The 27,962-nt window shown below is 35.5% G+C and overlaps 1 protein-coding gene across 1 annotated transcript in view; it reads right to left on the reverse strand.

Annotated features, from left to right (window-relative positions):
• The window catches only part of COL12A1 (collagen type XII alpha 1 chain), a 110,705-nt gene that overhangs the window by 61,929 nt on the left and 20,814 nt on the right, over positions 1-27,962 (reverse strand). The window contains exons 11-21 of the mRNA XM_054569632.1: positions 27,689-27,961; positions 24,689-24,961; positions 22,830-23,102; positions 12,790-13,062; positions 6,454-6,720; positions 5,809-6,001; positions 4,609-4,730; positions 2,727-2,876; positions 2,526-2,645; positions 2,262-2,426; positions 1,559-1,705 (exon numbers count right to left, since the gene is read on the reverse strand). Coding sequence (XP_054425607.1) covers positions 1,559-1,705; positions 2,262-2,426; positions 2,526-2,645; positions 2,727-2,876; positions 4,609-4,730; positions 5,809-6,001; positions 6,454-6,720; positions 12,790-13,062; positions 22,830-23,102; positions 24,689-24,961; positions 27,689-27,961 — 2,256 coding nt within the window. The remainder of the gene's footprint in view (positions 1-1,558; positions 1,706-2,261; positions 2,427-2,525; positions 2,646-2,726; positions 2,877-4,608; positions 4,731-5,808; positions 6,002-6,453; positions 6,721-12,789; positions 13,063-22,829; positions 23,103-24,688; positions 24,962-27,688; position 27,962) is intronic.

Here is a 27,962-nt window from a genome sequence, read left to right on the forward strand (position 1 = left end):
TAAAGGAAAATAGATAAAAGATGTTTTCATCTATTCAAAGTTCTCTCCAACTAAATAAAACTACAACTCTCTCAGCTCATTCAGAGCCAGAAGCCCACAAATACTGGTTTCCTGGCTGGTCCATTTCTCCAGGGAAAAGGTCAGTCTGTTGTTCAAAATCCAAAAAGAAAATCTGCAAAAGTTTGGAGCGAGAAACTCAAGAAGGAACAGTTAAATAAACGTATCCCAGTACCCAAAGCATGTAAACCATTTTAGCACTTATTTGTTAAATTCATTCCAACTTTTCCAAAACCAGAAGATATTAATAAAAGACCATCTTTACCATAATCCACATTGCCATTACAAATATGTAAAAGAAACTTTTATAATATAGTGCATTTAATTTTCCAAAATCCTTCAATTTTGGTGTTTACTATGTCCTGTGATTTATGTGGGAAGTAAAAATTTCATACTACCCTTCATCACTACAAATTCAGTTCCATAATTTTATTTCTAAATCTTAATTCCTTTTCAATAACTACTTTTTTTCCGAAGACCTCTAAAAACATCTTTAACCATTTGACACTGCATAATTTAAGTTCTCCAAGTCTCGGTTTCTTCACAAGTAAAGACAGATTATGCTATTTCTAAAAGTTCAAACTCTAAAAATATAATTTCCCTGTATATTTAATGTTTACAAGTGCAAAGTATCAAATCTGATCATCTCCAGTTGAGGCAAAGCAAATCAGATATAAGACTCCTCTTTCATTCCTAACAAAAACAAAAAAAGTTATCAACCTTTAGAAAACAAAAGTCTGGGAGCAACCATTTAACAGAAACAGTAATTATAGAGGAAGATGCTTTATAAGAAAATATGTATACACTAAAAAAGAATCTCTCTTCCCCAATCACCATTTATGCGTGGGTGTATGTCCGTGCAGACACATATAACTCAAAGTATCCTCATATAAACTAGAAGTCATTTCTAGGTTGATGCCTTCAGAGACAAGTCAGGAACTAAACCAACGATTCTCAATTGTGGGAAATATTCTCTTCAGCCAACATTTGAAAAATTTTGAAGATATTTTTAGTTGTCACAAATTAGGGGATGCTATTGGCTTCCAGTGGGCAGGACACAGGGACGCTACTAAACATCTCATAATGTAAGAGTCCCTTCCCCCACCCAAAATAGGAATTATCTGGCCCAGCCTTGGCCAGGTAGCTCAGTTGGTTAGAGCATCGTCCTATATGCCAAGGTGTGGGTTCAATCCCTCAGTGAGGGGACATACAATAATCAACCAAAAAATGCATAAATAAGTAGAACAACAAACAACAAATTGATGTTTCTCTCTTTCCCCTCCCCCCACTTCTTCCCTTCCTCTCTCTCCCCTTCTTGTCTAAAAGAAAGACAGAAAGGAAGGCAGGGAAGTAGGGAGGGAGGAAGGAAGGGAGGGAGGGAGGGAGGAAGGAAGGAAGGAAGGAAAGAAGAAAGTAAGGAAGGGGTGGAATTGAATGGAATAAAATTATCTGGCCTAAAGTATTACAGTGCTGGAGGGTGAAAACCCTGAGTTAACCTTACCTGGACCCTTGACACTGTTACACAGGTTAATGTTGAGTTCATCCACGATCCTGGAAAGTGAGTCAAAATCTGCCACATTGAATACATGGACATCATCGGGATCCGATGCAATCATCTTTAACTCAGTCTCATCAGCATTTTTAATACCTCAAAAAAATGGATATATACAAATTAAAAGAACTTCTCAGAAAAAATAATGGGATGAAGCAAAAATTTTACAGGCTACCCTTGTATAATCAATGTTAACTAGAACCTATATATGATTTCCCTCAATAATACAATGCCTATCTACCTAGATGTATAAAACAGAAACAAATAAAAAATAATGTAAACTGAAAGCTATTCTGAATTAATGTCTTCTAAATGCTTCTGACACCAATTTCCCACCCAGAAAAACTATCTCTCCAATATTTGTTTTTCTGGAAAGTAAAATATGGATATCAAAAATAAAGATTGAGCCATGGAAAACCAAACAGGAATTTTTCTGATTCTTATTAAGAATACATTTGTCCTCTTGAGCCATTACTTTCTTCCATGAAGACATGTAATTTGGTCTCATTACAAAGATAATTATATAATTTGATAAATTATATGAAAAGGAAAATGTGTTTGTTTTTTTCATACTTCAGAAAATATTTTTAACTACAAAAATATCCTCAGCTTTCACAGCACTGAGAGCATTGTTAGCCTTGCCGTTGCTTACCAATAGCAAACAGCTCTACACCTTCATCCTTCAGTTTCTTTGAAGGTGCTTCAACATCATCTTGTGATTTTCCATCAGTGATAAGAACACCAATTTTTCGAGCCCTAGGTCTCATTCCATGTTGGGTTTTGAAGCTCTGCTGGCGAATGAAATTCAAAGCCATGCCTGGTGGGATTTTTAAAAGAGAATCAATCACATCATTATTGAGCCACAAGCTTTGACCAAAAACAAGAGCTAAAGTTGAACCAAACCCTCCTGACTCACCTGTGAGAGTATTGCCTCCTTTGTACGGTAAGTTTGACACTGCTTGCAACAAACTCTTCTTGTCTCTGTGAGCATTTAACTGCCACTCTGTTCTGGGGTCCCCGCTATACTGAGCAAGGGCTAAAATAACACCACTGGCATTAGCATATCTAAAAGAGCACAATGAAAATGTCTAAATGTCTTCAATATAGTCAGACTTACCAATCTGTACTCTTTTGGGGCCAATATCAAAGACCTCCACAATACGAGAAATGAAACTCCTCACAGTTCTAAAGTTTGCCCGGCCAATGCTCCATGATCCGTCCACCAGCAGCACAATGTCTGCCTCAGCTCTGGTGAGACACTCCATCCCTGACATGGCAATTGTGAGACAGAGCAGGGTAAGGAGCAAACTCTTAGCAGAATTACTTCCTAGCCACGCCTCTTCCACCCCCTGGAAGCTCAGTGTTGCCTGTTTCAGTTTTATAGCTTTGGAATTTGAGGCTCTGAAAATATGTCCATGTGATTTACAGACTTCAAATAACAGTCATAAGAATCAATGATTATTTGAGTGGCAAATCTTTTTTTCGTCTTGACTGTGTTTCCTGACCACAGTCATAGGCCCTGGAGACATAAATTAAACTATCATTATAAATTTGAATGGGCTCACAAACTCTAGGTCTGAAATAAATGAAAATGTACAGCCATCTAACTATAAGGTGTTAATAATTTTAAAATAACATTAATGTAATCTGAAGATTAGATTTGCATTTTTCTATGATCTTCAATGATCATTAGCAGACAAGATAAACTGTACAAGCTAGGAAAGGTTTCAGTGAGCCAGGAAATCTTAAAATAATCAAGCTCCCAAGTAACTACTGTATGTATTATGAAGAAAATAGGAACATAACTTACAATTAGACCTTTTTAAAGTAAATATAATTGTTTTAAAGCCTGATAGCTATTATATTATACAACCATTAACTACCTAATCATCTGCTATGTATAACAATCAGGCAAATACAGATGGTAAAGTCTGCACATTTAAAAAATCAAGAGAGAAGAAAGACAATTTAGAAAAAGTATGCAACAAATATACAAATTGAGAGCTGTAGAGACAAACATTGCAATCAAGCACAAACATTGATACAAAGCTAGGGTGCTTTGGAAAGAGAGAATAATCCCAATATCCTCAGTGCACAAGCTACAAAATAAAAATATAAGTCAGTTAATATCATCATAGGAGAAACAATAGAACATTAAAACAAAACAGCAAGACTTGACACTTTATTTTGTCCACATCCACATTTTCGAATGCTTTCTTTTCCAAGAGCATACATGACCAGCTATGGACTTTTCCCACCTCTTGCCTGGTTAGCCTCTGATCTTTATATTACAGAAAGAAGTCACGGAGAAAAATCACATGATGCTCCTCACATTACAACATTGTCCTCATGGATTACACACTAAATCAAGATTGTGGATTCCCAAATACCATTCCAAAAACCTAAGCTTTTACAAGCCTGCTCCTGAATTGCCCAGGTCTACTCTTTTTTTAGCAAACGATGGCAAATATTTAGAAGTAAATTCTACCCACCACTTGCACCTATAAGAATTCAAAACTAGCTTCATCATGTTCATGAAAGCTGTAATCGTGGCAAGTACAAAGAAGTCTAAAGGTTTTATGTTAACCCTTCTACTTCCCAGTTGTGGTTCCCCATCTACTTAAGCAACCCAATTCTGCTTGCTAAGCCCAAATAAATCATTTCTCTCACTACTTTAAAATAAAACAGCCTTTTAGTCATTAAAAAGAGAGAAAATGTACATTATCTACTGATCACAAAAACTCATCTTTAAATACTATGGTATTATGTAATCAACGCAATGCTAACAACAACAACAAAATAAAGGCCTTAAACTGTATAGTTAAAACGCATGCTTAGCTGGATTTTTGAAGAATTTTTAAATATGTAAATTGTTTATATAAATTTTAGTGTAAAATTTGTGTAAGTCACCTTTCATTTTGTGATTAACCAAGCAATTCATATTTGAAATAGTTCTATAATATTGAGGTCTCCTAGGGAAATGTAACTCAATTTCTTACCAGAGGATAAAATTGGCATTACAGTTGTGTCAGAAAGGGTTGTCATTTCTTGTCCAACAAGTGGTGAACTTTCTCCTCCATCAAACATTCCAAAAACATTTACTTTGTAGGTGGTACCTGCCCTGAAATGTGAAAACATATGGTCTGTATGTATTATTGGTCCAAGTAGTAGCATTGTTGCTTTGTTTAAGACATTCATCTTGATTTACAAACCTTCACTCAAAGTTACAATGCATGCCACCACAAGAGAAGAAAAATAATTTCCATCACATTCTAGTTTAAGCTTACAGTGTGAGGTATCAAGGGAAGCTAGCCAACATTTTAGAGAACACTAGGGCTTCCAGCACCAGCCTTGGTCTTGCCTTGCTGTGGGATGTAGAATCCCTACTGTGCTACTGAACATGTCAAGGAAGAATCAGGTTCTTCATCCTTTCTGCTTTTAAGCGAATGGCTTTAAGAAAATAATTTAAATCTTGTACCTTGCAGGGTAACATAAAGCAGCTAGCACAATGCTGGCACATAGTAGGCTCAGTAAATTTCATCCTCCCTATTCTGATACAAGTAAATAACAAGCATTTATATAGACTTCAATATTGTTGAAGGAATGGTTGAAACAAACAAACTTTAAAAAAAGGCACTTCACAGTAGTCCATTCTTTTTACTTTAATGAATGCAGGGTGCTGTTCAAACTCAAACTTCCTTGTTTTCTACTGCACAGCCTGAAGCGAGACTTTAAATCAGCTCACCCTTCCCCAGTCCTGCCAGCTGGCACCAAGCACAAAGTCCTGCCTTCCCTCTGCCACAGCCCACCTTGGAAGAGGACACTCGGAATCTCAGTGTGAGTCACCTGGGCCTTTCCAGAAGGAAGCCCCACATTGCCACAGGGCTTGTTAGGGGACAGTGACTTTTGGTAAAACAGTGTAAAATGGGTGTTAATTTTTAAAAAACAAGATGTTATTTAAAAATGCCATCCCTGATTACTTAATAACAGAAATCATTAAAATATTACAAAAAAAATCTGCTCAGGCCTACATTCTGTTCAAACCCCTGAATCCTTCCTCTGCTTCACCAGCATCAAGGATAAGAAAGCAACTTCAGCTGATTTAAAACAGTCTGCTGGCAAAATCTGCTGTGTAAGGCCGACTAATTTACATAAGTTATTCAATCTTTTAACACAAACCAAATATAGTTCATTCCTACCTAAGTTCCTCCAAAACAACTGTGTTGTCATATGGTCCAACCACTAACTCTCCCAGTGTTCGTTCTTCCCCTGTAGGGTGGAACGTGACTTTGTAACCCTTCACCTCTCCAGGCGCAGGCTCCCAAGTCACTCGGAAGCTTGACATGGTTGAGTCAGAGGTTCTGAGATTTCTGGGTGACTTAAATCGAGAAGCTGTAAAGATAACAAGATTTTAAAATATTATCCATAAGATGAGGCTCTGGAGGTTTTTATTAGCCTCCACAATAATAAACTGAATTGGAAATATCTAAGTGGCATACATGAGAATCATCACAACCATCACACTTCAAAACGTATATTTATAAGAAAGCTAAGTCTGGTAGCACCAGATAAAATACACAATAAAAATGCTGATTAACAAAGTGCTACCCAAGTAAAAGTGTAAATAATTCTCACAATTCAGAAGATTAGATTAGCATTAGAACATTAATATATAGAATCATTTTACAAGAGCTCGACTGGTAAGAATAACATGCTATTCAGGCATCCTATAAAATTATTCTAATTTATTACAGAATTAATTTTAGACATTTACAAATAAAGTAGATGTATAAAGTTTTCTTTAAAATATGGCATACTTTCCAAAAAAAGTTATCATTTTGTACCTGTTGTTCCTGATCCTTGCCTAAGCTTTCCTTCTCCTGTCTTGTAAATTGGGAGAACTGTAATATCGTATGTGGTCTGGGGCTTAAGTCTCTTTAACACTGTTGAGGTGACTGTGGGTGGCACCTTGGCAACCATCTGTCTACCTCCCCCACGGGGGCGATACACAACACGGTAGTTGACAACTTTCCCAGGTGCTGGTTTCCAGGTAACTCTCATTGTGTTTTCTGTTTCTTCATCCACTTTCAAGGTTTTTGAATCTTGGGATACTGTGAGATTAAAAAACAAAAAAGATTAACATGTGTACCATGTTGAAAGAAAATATGTATATCCAACCCCCCATTTTTATGAAAATAAATTATCTGTGGTTTCTTAAATATGTACATTGTTCTCTTGCTTGGCATCATGATGTCCATAAATTCATGAGGGCGTGTGAGCCTCACCTCAGTGAGATCACAGTGAGATGTTTTTTCATTAATTGGCTAATAAATAAAAATGGAAGTTTATATTGCATGAATTTCCTATTTCCATTCTAAAGGTCTTAATAAAGAAAATACCCATTTCTGAATTGAGCTCCAGTCTGCAAACCAAAAGGTCACCAGTTCGATTCCCAGTCAAGGCACATGCCTGGGTTGTGGGCTAGGTCCCTGGTTGGGGGCATGTGAGAGGCAACCAATCGATCTATCTCTTGCACATCGAGGTTTCTCTCCTTCCCCTCTCCTTCTCCTTCCCTTCCCCTATCTCTAAAAATAAATAAATAAAATATTTAAATAAAAAAAGAAAGAAAGCATCCATTTCCAGAGATGACCTTTTAAAATTGGTATTGTATTTCCATCTGTAAAGAATTCCTGTAGCAATTGTGCTGTGGGAAATAGTAAAAATCTTGAATGCAGGGTCAGAAGTAATACTTGGGTCTTTTCAGAAAAAGGCACAATTCACAAATGACTGGACACAGTGACTAGAGTTAACACTATTCCTTGTGGCTGCCACAAATATGTCAGGTTATGAACACAAAGGAATAGGAAACTCTAACACATAAAAGCATCTCAAGAGCTCTAAAGATGAATTAGTAAACACTGAGTGTTTTAGGAAGCACTAAATGTAAAAAGTGTTTGATTAAAATTAATATATAATTATTTATTATTAGATTACCTTTTATTAATATTTTATAATTAATAATGATTACATCAGAAACAGGTTACCAAACACCCACAAATAGCCAATGCACCTCTTTTCTTACACATAACCAGAGTTTATAAGCAGGATCACTTCACTCATTTTAATAATCTTAGTAATTCAAAAGCATTTTCATAAGCATTTTCTATAAGAATCTAAAACTTAAAGAAACACTGTAAAGGATCTTTCGTATTTCTAAGAGAAATGTTCTTGTTCAAATGGACAAAAACCACTTGAAATGACCAAAAATCTGAAAAACAATAAAATGAACATATATACAGACAAACATTTTTCAGACATTGGACATCAGGAAGCACAGGACAGTGATCTCTGAGGAATGAGAAATGAATGAGTGCTCACTTTATGATTGCCCTGGCATATTACTTAGGAAGAATTTTTAGCCCCAGTACAGGAAGACGGAATCCAGGTAGAGCCTAGTGGTCTTCCTTAATTCAGGAGATGGTTTTGCGAGTTGGGGAGTCCCAGGCCCTTAGAACGTGCAAAGCTGAGTACTATAGAGGAGTTGATGTCAGAAAGGAAAAACTCCAAAAATCTGCAAAAGATCCTCCTTGAGTTTTCAACCCAGTACTAATCAGTGCTTATGTACAAGAAAGAACCACCAAAAAAGAGCAGATGTAACAATTCCTAGAGTTCTCACAGAGCTAGAAAAACTCAAAATTCTTTGAATATCATGTGCAGTACTCAAGAGGTTTTCACCCAGTAATGGGGCAAAGTAGCCCTAAACTAAAGGTTTCTGTGGTCTATCTCTAACAGAGAATAAAATAAAGCTTCTAAAAGACCAAACTATTTCCAAGTAACTTAACTGCATCCAGAATAAAAATTTAAGGATGTTTATAAGAATATAAAAATACCTGACACCCAAAAAAAAGGAAAATTCACAATGTCTAGCATCAAATAAAACTTACCAGGCATGCAAAAAAAAAAAAATGACATATGTTATGGGCTGAATGGTTGTGTCTCCTCAAAATTTATATATTAAAGCCACAACCTCCAATGTGATGGGATTTGGAGATGGAACCTTTGGGGAGATAATTAGAGTTAAAGAAGACCATCAATTGGAAGGCCCTAATCTGGTGGGAATGGGATCCTTCTAAAAGAAAGGAGACACTAAAGCCTGTTTGCTCACTCTATCTCTCTCTCTCTCTCCCTCCCTACCCCAACTTGTATGAACAGACCAAAATAAATAAATAAATAAATAAGAAAATTTATTTCAAAGTCATATATGTACATAGCAAGAAGATGGCCATTTCCAAGCCAGGAAAAGAGCTCTCATTAGAAACCAAGTTCTGACAAAACTTTGATCTTGGACTTCCAGCCTCCAGAACTATGAGAAAATAAATTCCTGTCGCTTAATCCAACAGTTAATGGTATTTTGGAGCTAAGAAAACCCATAAAAACAAAAATCAATCAATAGGAACAGAATTAAAAATGCATATATGACAAAATTATTCAAAAAGGATGTTTAAAGAACTGTTCTAACTATATTTCACATGTTAATGATGACAGAAAAATATTAAGCATGTTAAATGAAGACATAGAACATATAATAGAGACTCAAACAAAACTTTTATAGCTGAAAAATGCATAGGATGATATTAAGAACAGAATAGAAATTGCAGAAACAAGATTAGTGAACTTGATAACATGATAATAAAAAGTATCTAAACGTAACACAAGAAAAAAAGATTGTAAGACAGAACAGCACAACAACAAGCTGTGTGATAACTTCAAACAGACTAATGCATGTATAATTGGAGTACCTAAAGAGAATAGGGGAGTAATAAAATATTTAGAGAAATGATGGCCTAAATATTTTCAAATTTTATAAAACTATAAATCCACAGATCCAAGTAGCTCAATGAACCCTAGCCAAAAAATCATGAAGAAAATGACAGTAAGGCCCATCATAAGCAAATTGCTTAAAATCAATGAGAGAAAGAAAATCTTAAATGTAGCCATATAAACAAAAGATACATTATGTATAGAGGATAAAGAAATTCAATAGATGGTTATGAATTGTGTTTCTCGGAAATGTGAAAGTATAAATTCAACTGAGAGTGAATTAGTTGCATTTTTTTTGTTTGTTTTAGTGTTTAAAGAAACTGAAAGAGTTCTCAGCTAAGTCTATTACTTTTTCAAAATACTAAAATTTATTCAGATTAATCCTCAATTGTCTATTACTACTTCCAGGTAAGTGAGCTATTAAAAGAAAAAAAGTGTGTATTTTCGAACCAAAAAAAATGTAAAGACCTTACATAAGACTTTGGAAATAGTATGAAAAGAATCGTATATAGAAGAACAATCTATTGGGGTTATTATTACAAATTTTCACAAATAAGTTGATGTGTTTCTAACACTTTTCTAGAAAGGGTTGTGCTAAAATATATTTTCTGACCTCTTATCTCTAGGTTAATTTTTTATTCAGAACAAGACATTTTTATACAAAATTCTCAAATTTTACACAACTCAGAATTGAGGAAAATGAACTTTTAAATTTTATAAGTGTTGGCCTAAAAATAAACCTATGTTCCCAAAAGAATGGGATTCCAATCTTTAAAATATTTCCTAATTTAAATATGTGAATAACAGTTAAATGTTGTACTCCATACCTTGAAATGCTTCAAAGATCTTAATAATATTCCTGTCTTTTAATTAATTCTTAAATAAAAGAATTGAAGTAAATAAAGTACAACATACCTCATCCTAATTTTAATAGAAAACTTTGGATTTTAGGGAGAAATTTTAAAAAGCTTTGTTGGCATCCCATAAACAAAAGTTAATGTTTTACTTCATTGACAGGTATGCCACATGATATAAAATGCTGCAACACGTTGTTTGTTCTTTTCACATTTCTGTAACTCTCAGAGGGGGCTTCCCAACATCCACTGTACTCCACTTGACCGGCTGCTATAAATGGGAGGGCCAATAGAGAGCTTCTCATCTGCTGGTTTTCAGGCCACAATTCATGGTTTTCATTCTATCAGTAGCTGCTTACCATGTCTCTGAGTTGAAAGCAAGCCTAAAAACACTTCTAAAATATCCTTTTGGAAGCTGATAAGAAACTCTACAAGCACGACCTAGTGATGGCCCAGGTATCCACACTTTGGGATTCATCCACCACCTAAATACCGCATCTGACTCAGATTTCTCAAAGGGTTTCTGAACTGCTTTACTTTCCACAAAGACAGCAAAGTGAAATAACAACAAAATGCCAGGAGAACAAACAAAAATTCTTGGCTTCTCTCATATGTGCTTAGATGTTTAAGCAGTTTGCATATACACTATAAAATGTGTGTTTCATTCCTGCCTCATCTGTTCCTAGTTCAAAAGAGGCCTTTCTCTTCCCCTACCTTTAAATCAATCAATTAGCCAAGACAAACTGAAAATTTCTTAGATGCTCAGCTTCTTAGAGATGAAAGGTTATTTAGGGCTTTTGTTACCATATTTGCTTTTGGCTAAAATATGTCCCTTGTGGAGATTTTCAATCTTAAATAAAAACTGAAAATTCAGTCTTTTAGGAAGAAGACACGAGGGAGGAGAGTTTTTTTAAAAATATTGTCCTCCCTCTAAATACATATACTTGAATAATTTCTCACCCACATGAATTGTATTTTTTATTCCTACAAATAAATTTAGCTTTATGTGTCATATCTGGCCTAAGTTTACAATATGGCTTCTCTTTACAACAAATGAATTTCTGCCAGAAATAGAAATGAGTCTCTGCCAAATTCTTAAACATTTCATCCAATACATTCAAACACAAGATTTCATTTACTGCTATGTAAACCAATTATGTGAATATCTGAGAAATATGCTTTTCTATTTAAATTTTCTAAAAGGAGTTTGATTTTTAAAATATCATTAATTTTGACACAAATTTTAGCTTAGACATAGCCAACTGAGTTTGCCAATGATTAAAAAAGAAAAGATGATTTCTTCAGACAACTCAGACCAAAAGACTTTAAGATTAACAAAATCAAGATATAGGACTTAACTGAAATTGCTCTTTTCCAGAAAAAAAAACACCCAATTCCTCCACTTCTTTCTAATAAAAAGAAATGTAAGAATTCCCTATTTTTTCTTCTTGTTCTTAAATTTCCCCCCGAAAAAAGAAATAAATTTTTCTCCAATAAATTTTGGAGAAAATGCCCATAGCTAACAAATGACTTTTTAGGAAGAAGAATTAAGAAATGTGGACACATATTTCACCAGCCAGCTGGTAATAAATGATGGTACATCATTCAAAATCACTGACAAGGAAGAATATTAATGAGATTAAGGTAAATCAGAGCCATCAGAAAACTAGGAGGACTTTTAGTTTAACCTTACCAACTATAGTAGAAATAAAGTAAAGACTCTAGCATTACTCTCGGGTGTATAATAACCCTAGTCTCAACAGCCACTACCATTTCCCAATCATCTCTAAGCAGCCATGCACTCTGCTTGGTGCTTTGCACATTGTTGTTTCATTCAATCATCTGGACAACCCTTAAGAGACTACATTTTACAGATTAGAAAATTGAGGCTCAAATGAGATTAAGTAACTTGCCCAAGGTTACATAAGCCATAAATGCGTCCAAATTCTTTTTATCTCCATAGTTCCTGCTCTTTTTACTAGTTGAGTTTTTATCTAGTTGTTCATTCTACCAGAAGAGAGAGAAAGGAGAGAGGGTTGGGGGTGGTGGGAGGAGAGAAATATGGGTAGTTAGAAGAAATTCAATATTTTGCTACTTGATATAAATTTTCAGTACTAAATAAATTTTAACTTAAACCACATTCTTTCTTTTTAATGTTTATTGATTTTAGAGTGAGAGGAAGGGAGAGAGAAAGAGAAACATCGCTATGAGAGAGAAACATCAATTGGTCGCCTCCCATATATGCCCTGGGGATGGAACCTGCAACCTAGGTATGTGCCCTGATTGGGAATCGAACCCCCGACCTTTTGGTGTATGGGACAACACTCCAACCCACTGAGTCACACTGGCCAGGGCTAAACTGCATTCTTCAAAGGTCCTAATCTCTCAGTCCTCAATGATCATACAAAGGAAAAGAAATGCAAGCAGTTCAACTTCATGTTGCTTGAGCTCGCAGCTCTTCAGTAGCATCAACACACACACAAACATTCTTGCGATGTTACCTACATTCAGTTGTGGCTTCTCCATTCAAAGGTTCTCCTTCTCCACTGCTGTAAACTGCAAATACTGAAAGTTTGTATTTGGTCTCTGGCTGCAGATTTTCTATCACAGTATGAATTGCATCTTCAGGAAGACTTTTCTCTCCAGCCTCAACATCATCATAAAGTGATTTCCACGAGACCCGGTACCCGCGAACCATTCCCGGAGCAGATGTCCAATAAGCCCCAATGGACGTGTCGGTGATGTCTTTAGTAATCAAATCCCGAGGTGAACCACGTTCTAGAACAGAAATTAAAGGGAAGTTATTTTTTAATGGCTACTAGATATGTAAATATTCCTTCATCCTGGTAGACACCCTAACTTGCTGGACTCAGACTCAGTTTGTCTAAAATTGCTTTTCTCCTTTCTCAGCTGACAGCTCTGTTCTGGAATAAAACTTTAGAATTATATGTGATTCCTATCTATCACCCTGGCCCCCATCTGTCCAGTCAGAGAATAAGACCCTTCAGGACAAGAATGACATCTAAATATGGAGTATATGCCCAACAGAGAGTTTTCCAAAGAAAAATTGCATCTCAATTCCAAATTTTTACCACATTTTAGTCCACTTAATGACATAGCCCATTGTTTACAAAGATCTTTATTTCTTTACCATCATCTTTTCCTCTCTGATCCAATTAAAACAAGCTCAGTTTCAATGTATGATTTACAATAACTTCAACAATTTCATATCCCTTACAAATCTTAATTCCAACAATCATTTTTGGTGGAAACTCTATTCGCTCATGCAGTTAAAAAAAGTAAAAGTGCAAACTTTCAATACAGCTTACCCCTAATGAAACTAAAAACCACCAATTCTTCTGGAAAACCTCAAAGCGTTAGTCATCAAAATAAAACACACCACTTGTTTTAGCTGATCAAAAATGTCTGCTACTAAATTTTGGTTCTTTCATTTAAAAAAAAAATACAACCCAAATGGAAAAATATAGAAACCTCAACTTAATAGGAGGCACAGATGTCTTCCAATAAAACCCTCACTTTCCATAATTTAAATGTAAGTTAAATATACAGGTCACTTTATATTGGCTACCTTCACTAGGGTTTATGCCACAATATGACACAAATATAAAACTATCTGCTTCTACAGCATACATTTTACCAATAATTGTATAGTCCAGAAAATGATATATAATGTTGTTACAAGAATTTTGAAGGCTTATACTTTACTTGAATCAAAGAATAAAAGTGATATATCAAAAATATACTTAAACAATTAAATCTCAACACAAAAAGTAAAGATAACAATGAATGAAAAAGAAATCTGGGTGAACAAAAACCTGTCATATATGGTACATTTTAGAGGGGAAAAATAAACAAAACAGGAGCTGGGCATCCTACCAGACCCCAAGTGCAAATGGAAAATTCTAACTCCATTATAAATAACTTTAACGGCTGACAAAACATTTCATCTCGAGAGGGAAATTAGTTACATATTTCACTGTAAGCAAGAATACTTATTTTCAAGAACATGTAGAAATTTTTCCCTTCAGTACTTGAGGCTAATTTCATCTAAAAGTCTTCTTTACCTTTATATGCTATGTAAATGACCATACATCTTTATATTTTCTCTGCTTACAGGAATATAAAAAACTTTTACTTTGGTTTGGTTTGGTTTGGGTGTTTTTTGCTTGTTTGTTCATTTTTTTAATCATTGATATCCCCACAATGGGGCTCTAAGTTTTACATGTGCAGCACATGTTTATTGATATACAGCCTTTTTTCACATGTGTACCTCCTCCTAAATCTCCTAAATTGCATTAGGAACAGCTGCTGTAAAATAATTGTACTTTAAAATGACTTTGAATTTAAATGAGCTAAACACTGCATTAATGGCATTCCAAAAATATATGTAAGACAAAGTTAGGTAGGCTGTGGGAATTATCCTCCAAATTAACACTGGAGTAATTTACAAACAATAATTTTAGCTTCTAGTCTTCCCAAAGATTGTGCTTCTCAGTCTATTTTTCTCCGTACTTTCTACAGCACTGAATTTGTGACATTTCCATGACAACAGACATCAACTTCACAAACACAGGCTAATGATTTCACTGTGAGAAAATAATAAAAAGAGAATTGTGTTTGAAGCAAAAGTACATTCACAAAGACATTTCTGAGCTACAAACAAAAGCAGCCTAGATCACTAAACATGTATTCCCATGGATTTTAATCAACTATTTTAACACTCTCAAGACCTGTAAAGCTAGAATAAAATACTAGTAGAATTGCAGTAAAGACTTTTTCAAGGTTTACTCAATGTCCTGAAAAGAATCTGTAAAAGTACTTTTTAAAATACAAATAAAATATTAACTAAAAGATATTCCTGAGTTCTAAGTAATGGCTAACAACACTAAGCCAAGTGAATGCTAAGTTCTCAATTGCAAAAAAGATCCTCCAAAAATTCATGGTTTCTGCCTGTGTCACATAAAGCATTATTTGCAGGCACTGGCATTGCAACATCCCATGTTAGTGACAAAGAAATATGGAATCCAAGGGAAGAAGAAAGACAACTCAATCCACTAGGCAAGATTGAAAAAATAAACCACTTCAAGGTGCTTCTTATATGTCAGACAGTTTGATAAGAATACTGCTAAATATTAAGTTTATGCTATTGTCAAACACATTGATAAACCTCTTTTCTGAAGAAGACAGGAGGGTTGGGTGTTCCAGCTGTTGCAGGACACCCAAAAATTTTGAGAATATGATACATTCATGACAGTAAAGTTTATCAGATCTATAACCCTTGAAGTCTTTTAAAATGGAATCTTGGCATGGCAAAATATTAGATTACCAAAAAAAAAAGAGAGAGAGAAACAATTGGATTGCACCCTATGATTTAATTGACAGGCTGTCAAGTGGCCAAGCTGGTTTCGAACCTAGATGTGCAACCAGCGAAGCAGACCGCCAGCAAGCTATATCACCTCCTGGGGTTCTGGGGTCCTCAGGGGCAAAAGGAAATGGCTCTCAATATAAAGGGTAGGGCAAAAGTAAGTTTACAATGTGAGTGCACAAAACACCGATTTCCTTCTTGTATTATTATTTATCAAGTATTGTATCATTTCCCATGCAAACACCTGTAAACCTATTTTTGCCCCACTCTGTATGCTTCTTATTCAAGAGTTGGTCACATTTTCCTATGAATGAGGTTCAATCTGAGTGTTACCCAGCAAGGCATTTGGTTTGGTTTAATATATTGAATTATAGGTTTTGTCCCCAGTTTAGGAAACTTCAGACATCAAAACTACGGGAAGAGATTATTTGTCTTGGTTTCGTTAGATTGGGTTTGGGAGAGAGTCTCTTTTCAGAGTACCTGGGATGGAAGAGGAAAGAGAGATGAATTGAGAAAGGAAAGATATCATCAGACAAGCCTGCAGCCTCTCTCCAGGAAAAATTACTGTTCTTCAAAAGGGAAAGGTATAGCAATGGTGGCGGTCAACAGAAACCAGCTCCAGCAGACTTTCTGCCACTTCGTCACTACTTTTGCCCAAACCTGGATCAATGCCTGCTCTAGCACAGGCTCTTTCCCTCCGTGAGTTCCTTCTCTCCCTCTGCCCCAAGACTTACAAATGTGTGTTTTATGATGCTTCGGTCTGTTCAGGCTTTTTAACAAAGTGATATTATTTTCAATAATAATTTAATCTTGTGATTCTGGCCTCTATGCCTGTGCTTTGTATATTACTTTTATTTCTAATAACAGAATTTCTGGCAATCATTTCAAAGCAGTCATCTTCTGCACTGATGGTATGCCTTCATCTTTATTCCTTTGATTTCTTCTCAATAGTTTTCCTTTCTACCCGATTCACCTTAGCATAGTACCGGAATAGGAATAAAGAATAACAATGCTTTTAATCACAAATTTAAACATACACAATTCATCAGTTTTTGAAATTTTGATACCCAGCATTTTCACTTTGATTATATAGCATATTGACAGAAGGTCAAAAGGCATTTTTCTCGTGCCTGCTTGCATGCATCTTCGTGCTTCTGCTGTGGGAAGTAATTTAAACAGGTGCATTTCTCATGATTTGAACATCCACAGGGGTTGATTTCTACTTTTTTCCATACATGAGGCCAAAGAACCAATGCCTGATTTAAGTAACTTTCCTACGTTTGCTTAGCCCTTTTCCATTTGCTTTCTGAAAAGCAAATCATCATCCAATTCAAATATAATTATAATACAAATTAGCCAATGATGATAACTGAAAAATTAATCATAATGAAATGAAACTGTATTTCATCTTATAGATTGTTCCAGCCAGCTTTCATTGAGTTTCACATACCACTTTCAAAAATAGAAGTTAAATTGAAAATGTAATGTAAACCTTCTTCTAAATCAATTTGTCTTTTCCGTTAGAGCTTAACTCAAAAGTCATCCAACTTTCCATAGCAGAATACAGAAGACCTGCTTCTGGATAATGTTCATGTGGAAACACATTTGATTTACAACCGATGAATTAGAGCCACCATTCAAAAGGACAAAGTTCACTATTGATAAGTGAACTTCATCACTTTAAGTAATACATAGTTCTTAAAAACCTCTTAATTAAATCACCCTTTGACCTCAAAGCCAGTGACATTTCTTCCACAGTTGTTACCTCTCCAATTTGATTTATATTTTTCTCTGATGAGCCATTAATTCGCAGAAAAGGAAATATGAATAACTGTTTGGTGACTGTGGTAGTTCCCTGGAAACATCAGAGTGGTTATACCCAGAATGCATGATTTTTTTCAAGTTATGAGGCAGCAGTAAATCTAGGAAAACAGAGGCCTTGTTTAGTTCATCTTGGAGAGGCCCCATGTTACTACTCAACATCATGCAGAGGAATTCCTTGATGTGCTAAAAACCTCATTGTAACAAAATGTCAGCTGAGTTAGCGTGGCGTAGTGTACAGGAAGCCATTCATGTGGAGGACTCTGGCAGGTTGCTATAGCAACTGAAACAAAGGATATTCTGAAAAGTCATCTTCTCCATAGCCAGAAAACAACACTAAAATTTTCATTCATTTGTGGTAAAATTCTGAATTAAAATGAGCATCATTCAGTTCAAGGTTTATAAGAACAGGTTTTCCTCTTTCTGGACACTAAGAGTGACATGTAAAAGTTCTACCAAACTCAAAGTGCACTTACATCTACAACAGTGTTTTAGTAAGCATATTAAATCTACTTTAACAACAACAGGAGGAGGAAAAAAACAATGTAAATCAAACCTAATGGTTTCTGCTCAGATTCCTCTGAAGTTTGGATATGAAATAGCAATAAATTCTGCCTCTGTGATTCTATTTCATTACAGTACTAGAGCCAACCTTGAGCTTCCCCAATGCCAATGCTAATAAATCTCTCTTCCAGGGACAGGGAAATTTTCTGATCATTGGCTGCATTTCAAGAAAACACTAGGGAACAGATTTAAGTTAGGGATGGTTGTACACCACACTAAATATTTGTTTAATACTTTCTGAATTGAACAGAATGCCCTTTGGGCAATCTGTAAGATTTTCAACCTACAGAATGCTCTTGCCCACTGATCCATGCTTCTGGATGACAGAAGCATTCCTTCAAGGTAGGCTCTTACCACCTCCCCTCCCAAGAGAAAAACAGATTAGAAAAACAGCAGCCTTCAAAAGCAGTTGCCTGGCTTTGTGTCTGGGCTTTCCATCCCCTGCATTTACCATCATATCCTATTCCTGTATATGGTATGTGGATTTGGCTGAGTTAACACAATAAAATGAAATGGGATAACCAGGGACAAAATCTTCTATTATTTTAATTTAGTCACAACTATGCTTTCACATATTTGTCAAGTTTACCACACATAATGCAATGGAATAAATATGTTAATAAAATCAGACTGGCAGCATTTAATGTAATCTTTCACCATGGTAAAGAGCTTGCTGTAAATGAAAAATTTTCATTTTGACAGTTTAGTTATGAATTAACTAGATATTTAAAGAAAACTTGCAAATCATCTAGCTTGTCCTCTCAGGAAATGAAAAATAGTAATTTTTAAAATGTATTTTACTACTCATATATTTCCCTTAGAGATAACTTTTTTAATCAAATATGTGTCCAAGCACACAATCACACAGACATACAAGTTGGTACATTTTCTATATCACTTGTAAAGATTATAAAATTATAGCATTTAACTATACACCTAAGCTAAAAATCACAACCCAGCAAGCAGATTGTGTTTGCTGTTAAAGTAAAATGTGTATTTTGTTTTCAAAATTTGTTTATATATTATTCACAACAAAAATGCTATAATTTTTAGAATTAGGAAGATTTAGGCTGAATGTGAATATATTTTTTAAAGTAAGAAAATGCAAGAGAATATCAGAAGGTTAAAAGTTACATGCAACAAGAAAAATAAAGTGCCTAGGAATAAACTTAACCAAGGAGGTAAAAGACCTATACTCAGAGAACTACAGAACACTGAAGAAATTAAGAAAGACACAAGTAAATGAAAGTATATACCATGTTCATGGATTGGAAGAATTAACATCATTAAAATGTCCACACTGTCCATAGCAATCCATAGATTCAATGCAATCCCTATCAAAATACCAATGACATATTTCACAGACATACAAATATTTCAAAAATGTATGTGGAACCATAAATGACCCTGAATAGCCTCAGCAATTTTGAGAAAGAACAAAGTAGGAGGGATCACAGTACTTGATATCAAATTATATTACAAGGCTACTGTAATCAAAACAGTCTGGTACTGGCATAAGAATAGACGCATGGATCACTGGAACAGAATACAGAGTGCAGAAATAAACCCCTATCTCCATGGTCAATTAATATTAGACAAATGGGGCAGGAGCATACAATGAAATAAAAATAGCCTCTTCAGTAAATGGTGCTGGGAGATCTCGACAGGTACATGAAACTAGACCACAAACTTATACCATACACCAAAATAAACTCAAGATGGATAAAAGACTTAAATATAAGTTATGACAACATAGAAGTCTTAGAGGAAAACATAGACAATAAAATTTCAGATAGCCCAAGAAGCAATATCTTCACCAATATATCTCCTAGGGCAGGGGATATAAAGAAAAGAATAAACATTTGTCTCTGCAGAGACAAATGTATTTAAAAAATAAATAAATTTAAAAAAAATTTTTTTTAAAAAAGAAAAGAAAAGAATAAACAAATGGAACTACAACAGATTAAAAAGCTTCTGCATGGCTAAAGAAAACATCAGCAAAATAAAAAGGGAACCGACCATATGGAAGAACATATTTGCCAATGATACCTCGGACAAGGGTTTGATCTCCAAAATATATAAAGAACTCACACGACCACACCAGGAAGACAATCCAGTTTAAAAATGGGCAAAGGACCTGAATAGACACTTCTCCAAGGAGGACATACAGAGGGCCCAGAGGCATATGAAAAGAGGTTCAGCATCACTAGCCATCAGAGAAATGCAAATTAAAACTACAATGAGATACCACCTCACACTAGTCAGAATGGCCATAATTAACAAATCAACAAACAACAAGTGCTGGCCAGGATGTGGAGAAAAGGGAACTCTAGTGCACTGTTGGTGGGAATATAGACTGGTGCAGCCACTCTGGAAAACAGTATGGAATTTCCTCAAAAAACTGAAAATCAACTGACTTTTGAGTCAGCAATTCCACTACTGAGATTATACCTTAAGAAGGCCAAAACAGCAATTCTAAAGAACTTATGCACACTGATGTTCATAGCAGCAAAATTTACAATAGCAAAGTGCTGAAAATAGCCTAAGTGCCCACCAGTAGATGAATGGATCAAAAAACTATGGCACATTTACACAATGGAATATTATGTAGCAGTATAAAAGAAGGAACTCCTCCCCTTCATGACAGCATGGATGGAACTGGAGAGCACTATGCTAAGTGAAATAAGTCACATGGTGAAAGACAAATACCATATGATCTCACCTATAAGTGGAACCTAATCAACAAAACAAACAAAAGAACAAAATAGAACGAGAGACATTGAAATAAGGAACAAACTGTCAGTGACCAGAAGGAAAGAGGAAGAGGGATAAGGGGGAAAAGAAGGCGAAGGGTCTAGTCAAGGAACCTGCAGAAAGGCCCCATGGACATGGACAACAGCGTGGGGACTGACTGAGGGAGTGGGGGTGTGGGTGGGGCAGTGGAGAGCAACAGGGTTAAAAATTGGGACAACTATAATGGAACAACAATTTTTTAAAAAGTTACATGCAAAAGAAAAACTATTAAACTATTTTCAAGATAATCCTTACAAAGGAGAGATTTTCACAAATATAAATATCCTACAACTGTTCTGTAAAAAATAAAAGCTTGAAAGTTTATGCTTATAAAAATCCCATGAATAATCTATGTTGAAATCCTCTGGAAAGCACATGAGAAACAGAACTTCAAAGAGTCCAAAGAAAAGGACAAACTTCTCAGAAATTCTGTATGCGTTGCTCCAGACATAAAGGTCACATGCTCTTATGGTTTGGATTATGTCTCTGTAATGAAGGCAATTTCTATTTATAACTCTAAAGTATTTTCAAAACTTTAGTATAGCCTATCAATATTTCTGAAATATGAAAGTATTAGATATCAGGCCCAAAGTAAATGTTATTTCTTTTTGAAACAATTATATACATATAGTATTTTACAGTTCCCAGAGAGTTTCACTTACATTCTCCCATTTTATCTCCACAAGTCTAGTAGGAAGGGGTAATAATGATCATTCCCTCTTTATAGATGGGTAAACTGAGGCTCTTAGGGGTTAAGAAATTATTTCAAGGTCTCCATGGCTCAATAACCAAACCAGGACTCTTCTGGTAATCAGTATTTTACAGACAAGCATTTAATATTTCATTTAAATCCTGTTCTAAAAATAAATTTAATGGTCTATTGAAATTAAAGTAGTTATCAATATTGCAGAGAGAATTCTAATTAGAATATTTTTTGTTTGTTTATTTTTAACTCTTGACTAAGTCTTGAAGCTTTAACCAAAACTGCCTACTGTAAGCCTTGTCCCTGCTAATTAAAACATCTACAACCCTCCAAACTCCTGGATCCATCAAATTTGATGGTTTTTTGCCAAAAATCATTGTGATTTCACATCACATGAAGATACTTCAGATTTGTTTTCTTCCTATAACCATTTTTAAATAAATCACTTAAAAGACAGTGATAACAAGAAGGAAAGCTCTGCCTGATTTTTCGCTTAGGCTCCCAGCTACAGTACTGACTCATCATTGTGACCATCCACTAATATTTCATTCTAACATTATATTCCATTCTCATTGTGATTAATTTAAATTTATATTTTCTCTATCCCACATGACTGACTTTGTAGTTGTGGTGAATTAATTCTAAGCCGCCATTAAATTTCAAAAGATCCTGAAAGATATGATGAAGCCTGCTGACAACTTACTCTAGAGAACCAAGGAAAGAGCTCCAGTCTTGTTGATGGTTCTTATTAAGTACTGTATTAACTTTGAACTACTAACAAGCAACTGAATTTTAGAGAACATGTCGGAAACAAACAGAAATTCTGATTTTCAAATTTCTCAAACTATTATGAATGCTTCCCTGCATGGTGAATGAAAAGAGACTGAGAGTCAGAAATAGGTTCCTATCTGCTCCTGGGTGAGAGGCGCAGCTGTGTGACCTTGGACCGTCCGAATCCTCTTCCCCCACAGACGTTTCCCAGGCTGCCTTCCACTCTGCGTGTCACACACCTCTTCTCCATTTAACCAGCCGTGGCATTACAGACACACTTCTAAGGCCTTATTATGCACTCAGCTCCCCAATCAAGTTCATTTTTTCAGTTGCTTATATTTTACATCTCTGAATAAGAAGCAATTTTATGATTACTGAGCCAATACAAATTTCTTTTAAAGGAAAGAATTGCACATTTCTAGATTTCCTTCACGGGAAACATGTTAAGTTTCCTAAATGCAATCACAGACCGGCTGAGGGATTTTTATAAACTATGACAGCAATTACCTTCAAGTGTTGTTCCTTCTCCCAAAAGGGCATCTCCAGCCCCAGATGCATACAGGGCTGTCACGGATAAGGTGTACCGTGTCCCTTCGTTTAATCGTCTCAGCACGGCATTGGTTGTGTCTCCCTTCACAGTGACCTCTTGAGTTTCACCTCCTGCCACTGGGGTGTATGTGACGAGATACTGTTTCACTTTTCCTGGTGCCGCACTCCAAGATAATTTCATAGTTGATGTGGTGGGATCAGAAACTCTTAAGTCTCTTGGGTTCCCTCTAACTTCATTAAAAAATAAAAATAAAAACCCATTATTTAATAAAATGACTTGAAAAACTTTTTGTTGCTTTATATGAATGTCTGTGTGAAATTAAATTTATATCTTGGGTGTGAATACAGCAATCGTTACTGTTGACTAGCCAACAAAGTTCAAGCACTTCTAAACTAGGCCCCACATGGTAGACGAAACAAAGATATCTAATTCTCTTTTTGTTTTTACATAGCTAAAATCTGTCATGTGTAGATACCATCATGCAAAAAACTACAAGGGTTTCTCTATAAGTGGAACAAAGCACTATAAAATGTATATATGTTGATTAGTATCACAATGTTTTTAATTCCTCTAAGAAATCCTCAATAAAAAAGGGTTCATTGGCATAATGCTATGAACATCTAAATGTAATGGCCAGGAAAATGCACTAATGTGATAAAAATGATAAATTATAAAAATATGCTGTTCCCAAAAAAATATGTAAGAGACAAAACAGCCTAAATGAGGTCTAGCCTTGGGTAAAACTCAGGGGCCACCCATCCCTTTGCGCTTGGCATTCATGACTTAACTGGCAGAGTGGCTGTGTCGTCTCTGAAGGGTCTCAAGGCACCCAACTCGGTGACACTCCCCACTGGGCCACTTTTACTCCAGAAATCAGAAAGATAAGGGGTCACTGGGTCTTTTTATGGTGCCCAGCACAAAGAGCCCTGTATCCCCAATGAGAACAAAAAAAGGAAGCAGTGACTTCCCGAAGGGAAGAGAGGAGGAAGAAAGCAGGTGGAAACACAGAAGTTTGTGCAGGAAAGGCTCATTTGCTAGGTTGCACTGGGAGGGAAACAGGGATGCAGGCCAAGCAAGGATGGACACTCCTGTGAACGTCTGCACAAGGACGCGGAAGTCCACAAACTCAGATACACTGTTTGTTAGCAACACAAGTGTGAGTTAATAGTTCGTTTTCTTAGCCTCGATTTCCTTGTAAAACTGGAGTAATCATAACAACTTCATAGGCTCTATCAAAGGTTAAATAAGATAATATATGAAAAGCTCTTTAAACAGAACCTGACACACACAGGTGCTCAATAACTGTTCATTATTACTAATACGTTGTTAATAGTATTGTAATATTTTTTAAAAACTTTAAAAATAGGAAATAAAATAAAAATTATGAATGCCTTAATTTTTCTCAGTGAATAACATTAAATATTAATAATTGGCCACAAATATCAGAATCTACACCATTTACTATTTTGAAACCTTTCTGAAGCAGTAATATGTAATCTGTTTCAATGGTGCATAGCAGTTTGATTTTTAATCCCTAGCCATCCTTAAATTTACATTAAAATATTTAATAGTATGTTTAAAAGAATACTTAGACCATGCCATAGCATTCAAGCATTGTGTTCTATTGACACAAACAAATACTGTCATGAGTAAGTCAAAAATTTGAGCAACTCAAGTCTAAAAGGACTACAGTCTAAAATACTCAGATAACTGAGGCCAAGTGTCGTAGAGATTGTAGTAACTGGAGCATTGTCCAAAGTCTCTCCTACAGTCTAAGATTTTACTTGTTACCATATGGTCAGTATATTTCCTCTACCTTCTTCGGTGGCTGCATTTCCAGTCAGGGGAGAACCAGGTCCTGAGAAATATTCGGGAATTACAGAGACTTCATATTTTGTGTCTGGAGTCAGGTTCTCCAAGGTTCTTCTCCTTTGGTTGGCAGGAGTGGTAACTTCTTTGCTTTCTCCACCCACAACTGGTCTATATATAATTCGGTACCTTAAAACTCTTCCCGGAGCTTGAGTCCAGGTAATTTTAAAGCTATCTGTAGTCTCATCTGTCACTTTCAGGTTTCGAGGTGCTCCTTTTACTGAAATTTAAAAAAAAAAAAGTTGACTGATTTTATACAAAAAAAATAAAACTAGCTTTTGATCACTAAATTATAGCATTGCCCTAAACAAACCCATTTGGGCAATTTTTTGACAAACTTCCTGGTTACTGTATTCATTTAGCCAGACATTAACTAGATTCTGAAACAGCAAACAAATGCAATACCCAGAAACAGACTAAGTGCTGTTAACTTTCTAATCAAATAAAAGGCATATATAATAGTAAACTTTTAGAATCATAAATACTCTATTAAATGATAAATTCATATTGACATAACATTCAAAAATAAATACATTTTGTTTCTTCAAATATTAGTAACCAAGGCTTTCACTCTCACCAGGTTTTCTCAGGAAAGAGGAAAAATAATACCTCACACCCAGGTCTACCACATGTACCCATTTGAATGAACTGTTTTCTCCAGTCAGCCCCATAACTAACTTATCTGTACAGTCATTTGACTTGGAGAACAATTATACCATTCATGTGTTGGACCAAACACATTATAGGTACTTAATGAATGCTAGTTAGAGCTAAATCTTGAGGTTCAATTGCAATGTGGGTAACATCCCTAGATTTTGATTAAACCCAAATGAGAATATCATTTGGCTTTGTGGTTAGTAAACATGTTTAAATGACCTACTTGTCTAGTAGGAAAATTGTCCACATGGACAACACATTCAGGAAATGAACTAAAGGTTATTGTCTTCTCAATCCATTGGAGTGAAACCACAGTGCAACATGCCTGCATGCACCTCACCCATGATCACAACTTTACCTAAATGCCCAGCACATTAAGAAGAAAGAAATTATAACTCCCAAGAAAAGAAAGAAATGGCTGTGGACAAGCTTGCACCCATGATTCATTTTTTATGACAAAGAAGACTAAATTAGCCCCCTCCCCCAAATAAGGCAGTAAATTGATGGGTTTGACCACTGGCTCTGAAGCTTAACAGATGTATAATTCTGAACCTCAGGTTACCCACAGTAAAAATGTGACCACTTAATGGGGTTATTGATGTGGTTGAATGAGGTAATCCATGGAAATCAACTATCATAGTACCTGACACCTGCCAGGAGCTCAATAATTGCTAATTTAATAAAGGTACTGCATCAGAAATTGCCTTCTTGACTAAAGAAATTTTAAATCTCAGATTTCACTACAGACCAACAGAACTGGAAAAGCCTTACCAAATTCTATTGTGGTAACCCAATGGTCAAAACCTAGAGTGTATATGAATTTAGTCACCTCCACTCAAAAAACCTTTTATTCTTGAGGCATATTCCCATCCCCATCCCAAAGTGCTAAAGAACAAGAGCCAGGTTCATGAAGAGGTAATGTGGACAGTACAGAGAAATCATGAGAAAGTCACAAATATCTAAGGATGGACTTTTATAAGTTATACAATGACAAAACTCTAAGACACCTTAGGCTATTTAGTGTATTTGCTGGTCTTGGGGAGAAATATACCTAAACTATGCACAAAAGAAAAAATCCATTTTATTTGAAAAATCTTTCAGAGAGAAGATATTCTCTAGCTTTTATCAGCAATGTATGTCAATATGTGCCTTCCCCATCAGCAAATACTTCTTTGCAACTATCTTAAATTCCACACTGTGCTGTTTCAGCCTCTTCTCTTATCCTCAGTAAAAATAGAGAAGAACAACTGACATCTTGTAATAGTCACTATATTTATCTTAAAGAGTAATTGTCTGGTCTTAGTCCTCCTAACCAGGTTCATCAGTACCTTTTAAATGCCAAATGTAGTGAAATGAATCAGAAAGTATTCAATTCTACGTAGCAAAGAGAACACATCTAAACAAACTCTGCTTAACACATTTGATAAAATTTGTACACTCGTGTTCTCAGCAACATTATTTATAATAGCTAAAAGGTGGAAGGGACCCCAGTATTTGTTATAGGTGAATGAATAAACAAAACATGGTCTATACATCCAATAAAGTATCATTCAGCCATAAGAACAAAGGATATTCTGACAAATGCTACAACATGGATTAACCTGGAAGACACTATGCTAAGTGAAATAAGCGAGTCACAAAAGGACAAATACTGTATGATTCTACTTATAAGAGGTACGTAGAGTAGTCAAATCCATAGGAACAGAAAGTGGAGTAGTGGTTGCCAGGGGAAGAGGGGAAAGGGGAAATGGAGATTTATTGTTTCATTGGCACAGAGTTTTGAAAGATAAAAAAATTCTGGAGATGGATGTGGTGATGGTAGCTCAACAATATAAATGCCACTGAAGGTACACTTAAAAGTGGTTAAAATGGTAAATTTTATGTTATGTAAACTTTACCACCATTAAAAAATAAAATATTTGGTAATATATACTTGTCATCAGATCCATAGATAAAGGAAGGCAGTTTGAGAAGTAAGTGAGCATGAGACTACTGAAATGTGGGAGAGAAAAATGCTGGATAAGCAGTGTTTCAAGAGTTAATTCCACAATTATTAACAGTTCTCCATGTCTCTTAACCTCAAATTCACCAAAGTCTAGTGTTTTTTACTTAAAAGCATTTTTTTTCTCTTTTTAAAAAGATTTATGAATAGCTGTATTTTAAAGATGCTGAATCTTACAAAGGCGTTCACAATTCTGAACTATGAAGCAGGTGGTTATTTCAAATGGTAAACTTTGTTCCACAATAAATTGCTAGTTTTTGGAAAACAGTGGCAGAAACCCCTTCACACCTTCTTCGGTGGTCTCCTCTCCAGTTAGGGGAACGCTGAAGCCGTCCTCATATTCCGCAGTCACATTGACCAAGTATAGGGTCTCTGGCTTCAGGTTGCTGAGAACGACGCTGGTGCTCGATGCTGGCTCCACCACCGTGACCTCGTCATCCCTGGTAGCTTCTTTGTAGGTGATGTGGTAGGAAAAAACGTTTTCCCCAGCAGGTGACCAATTAGTTTTAAAACTGTAAGAAGTCACCTCAGAAAAGCTAAGATCCCTTGGAGGTACATAAGC

The sequence above is a fragment of the Pteronotus mesoamericanus genome, unplaced genomic scaffold (genome assembly GCF_021234165.1).
Source record: "Pteronotus mesoamericanus isolate MK-2021 breed Mesoamerican mustached bat unplaced genomic scaffold, CSHL_Meso_final contig_20, whole genome shotgun sequence".
Taxonomy (NCBI): Eukaryota; Metazoa; Chordata; class Mammalia; order Chiroptera; family Mormoopidae; genus Pteronotus; species Pteronotus mesoamericanus.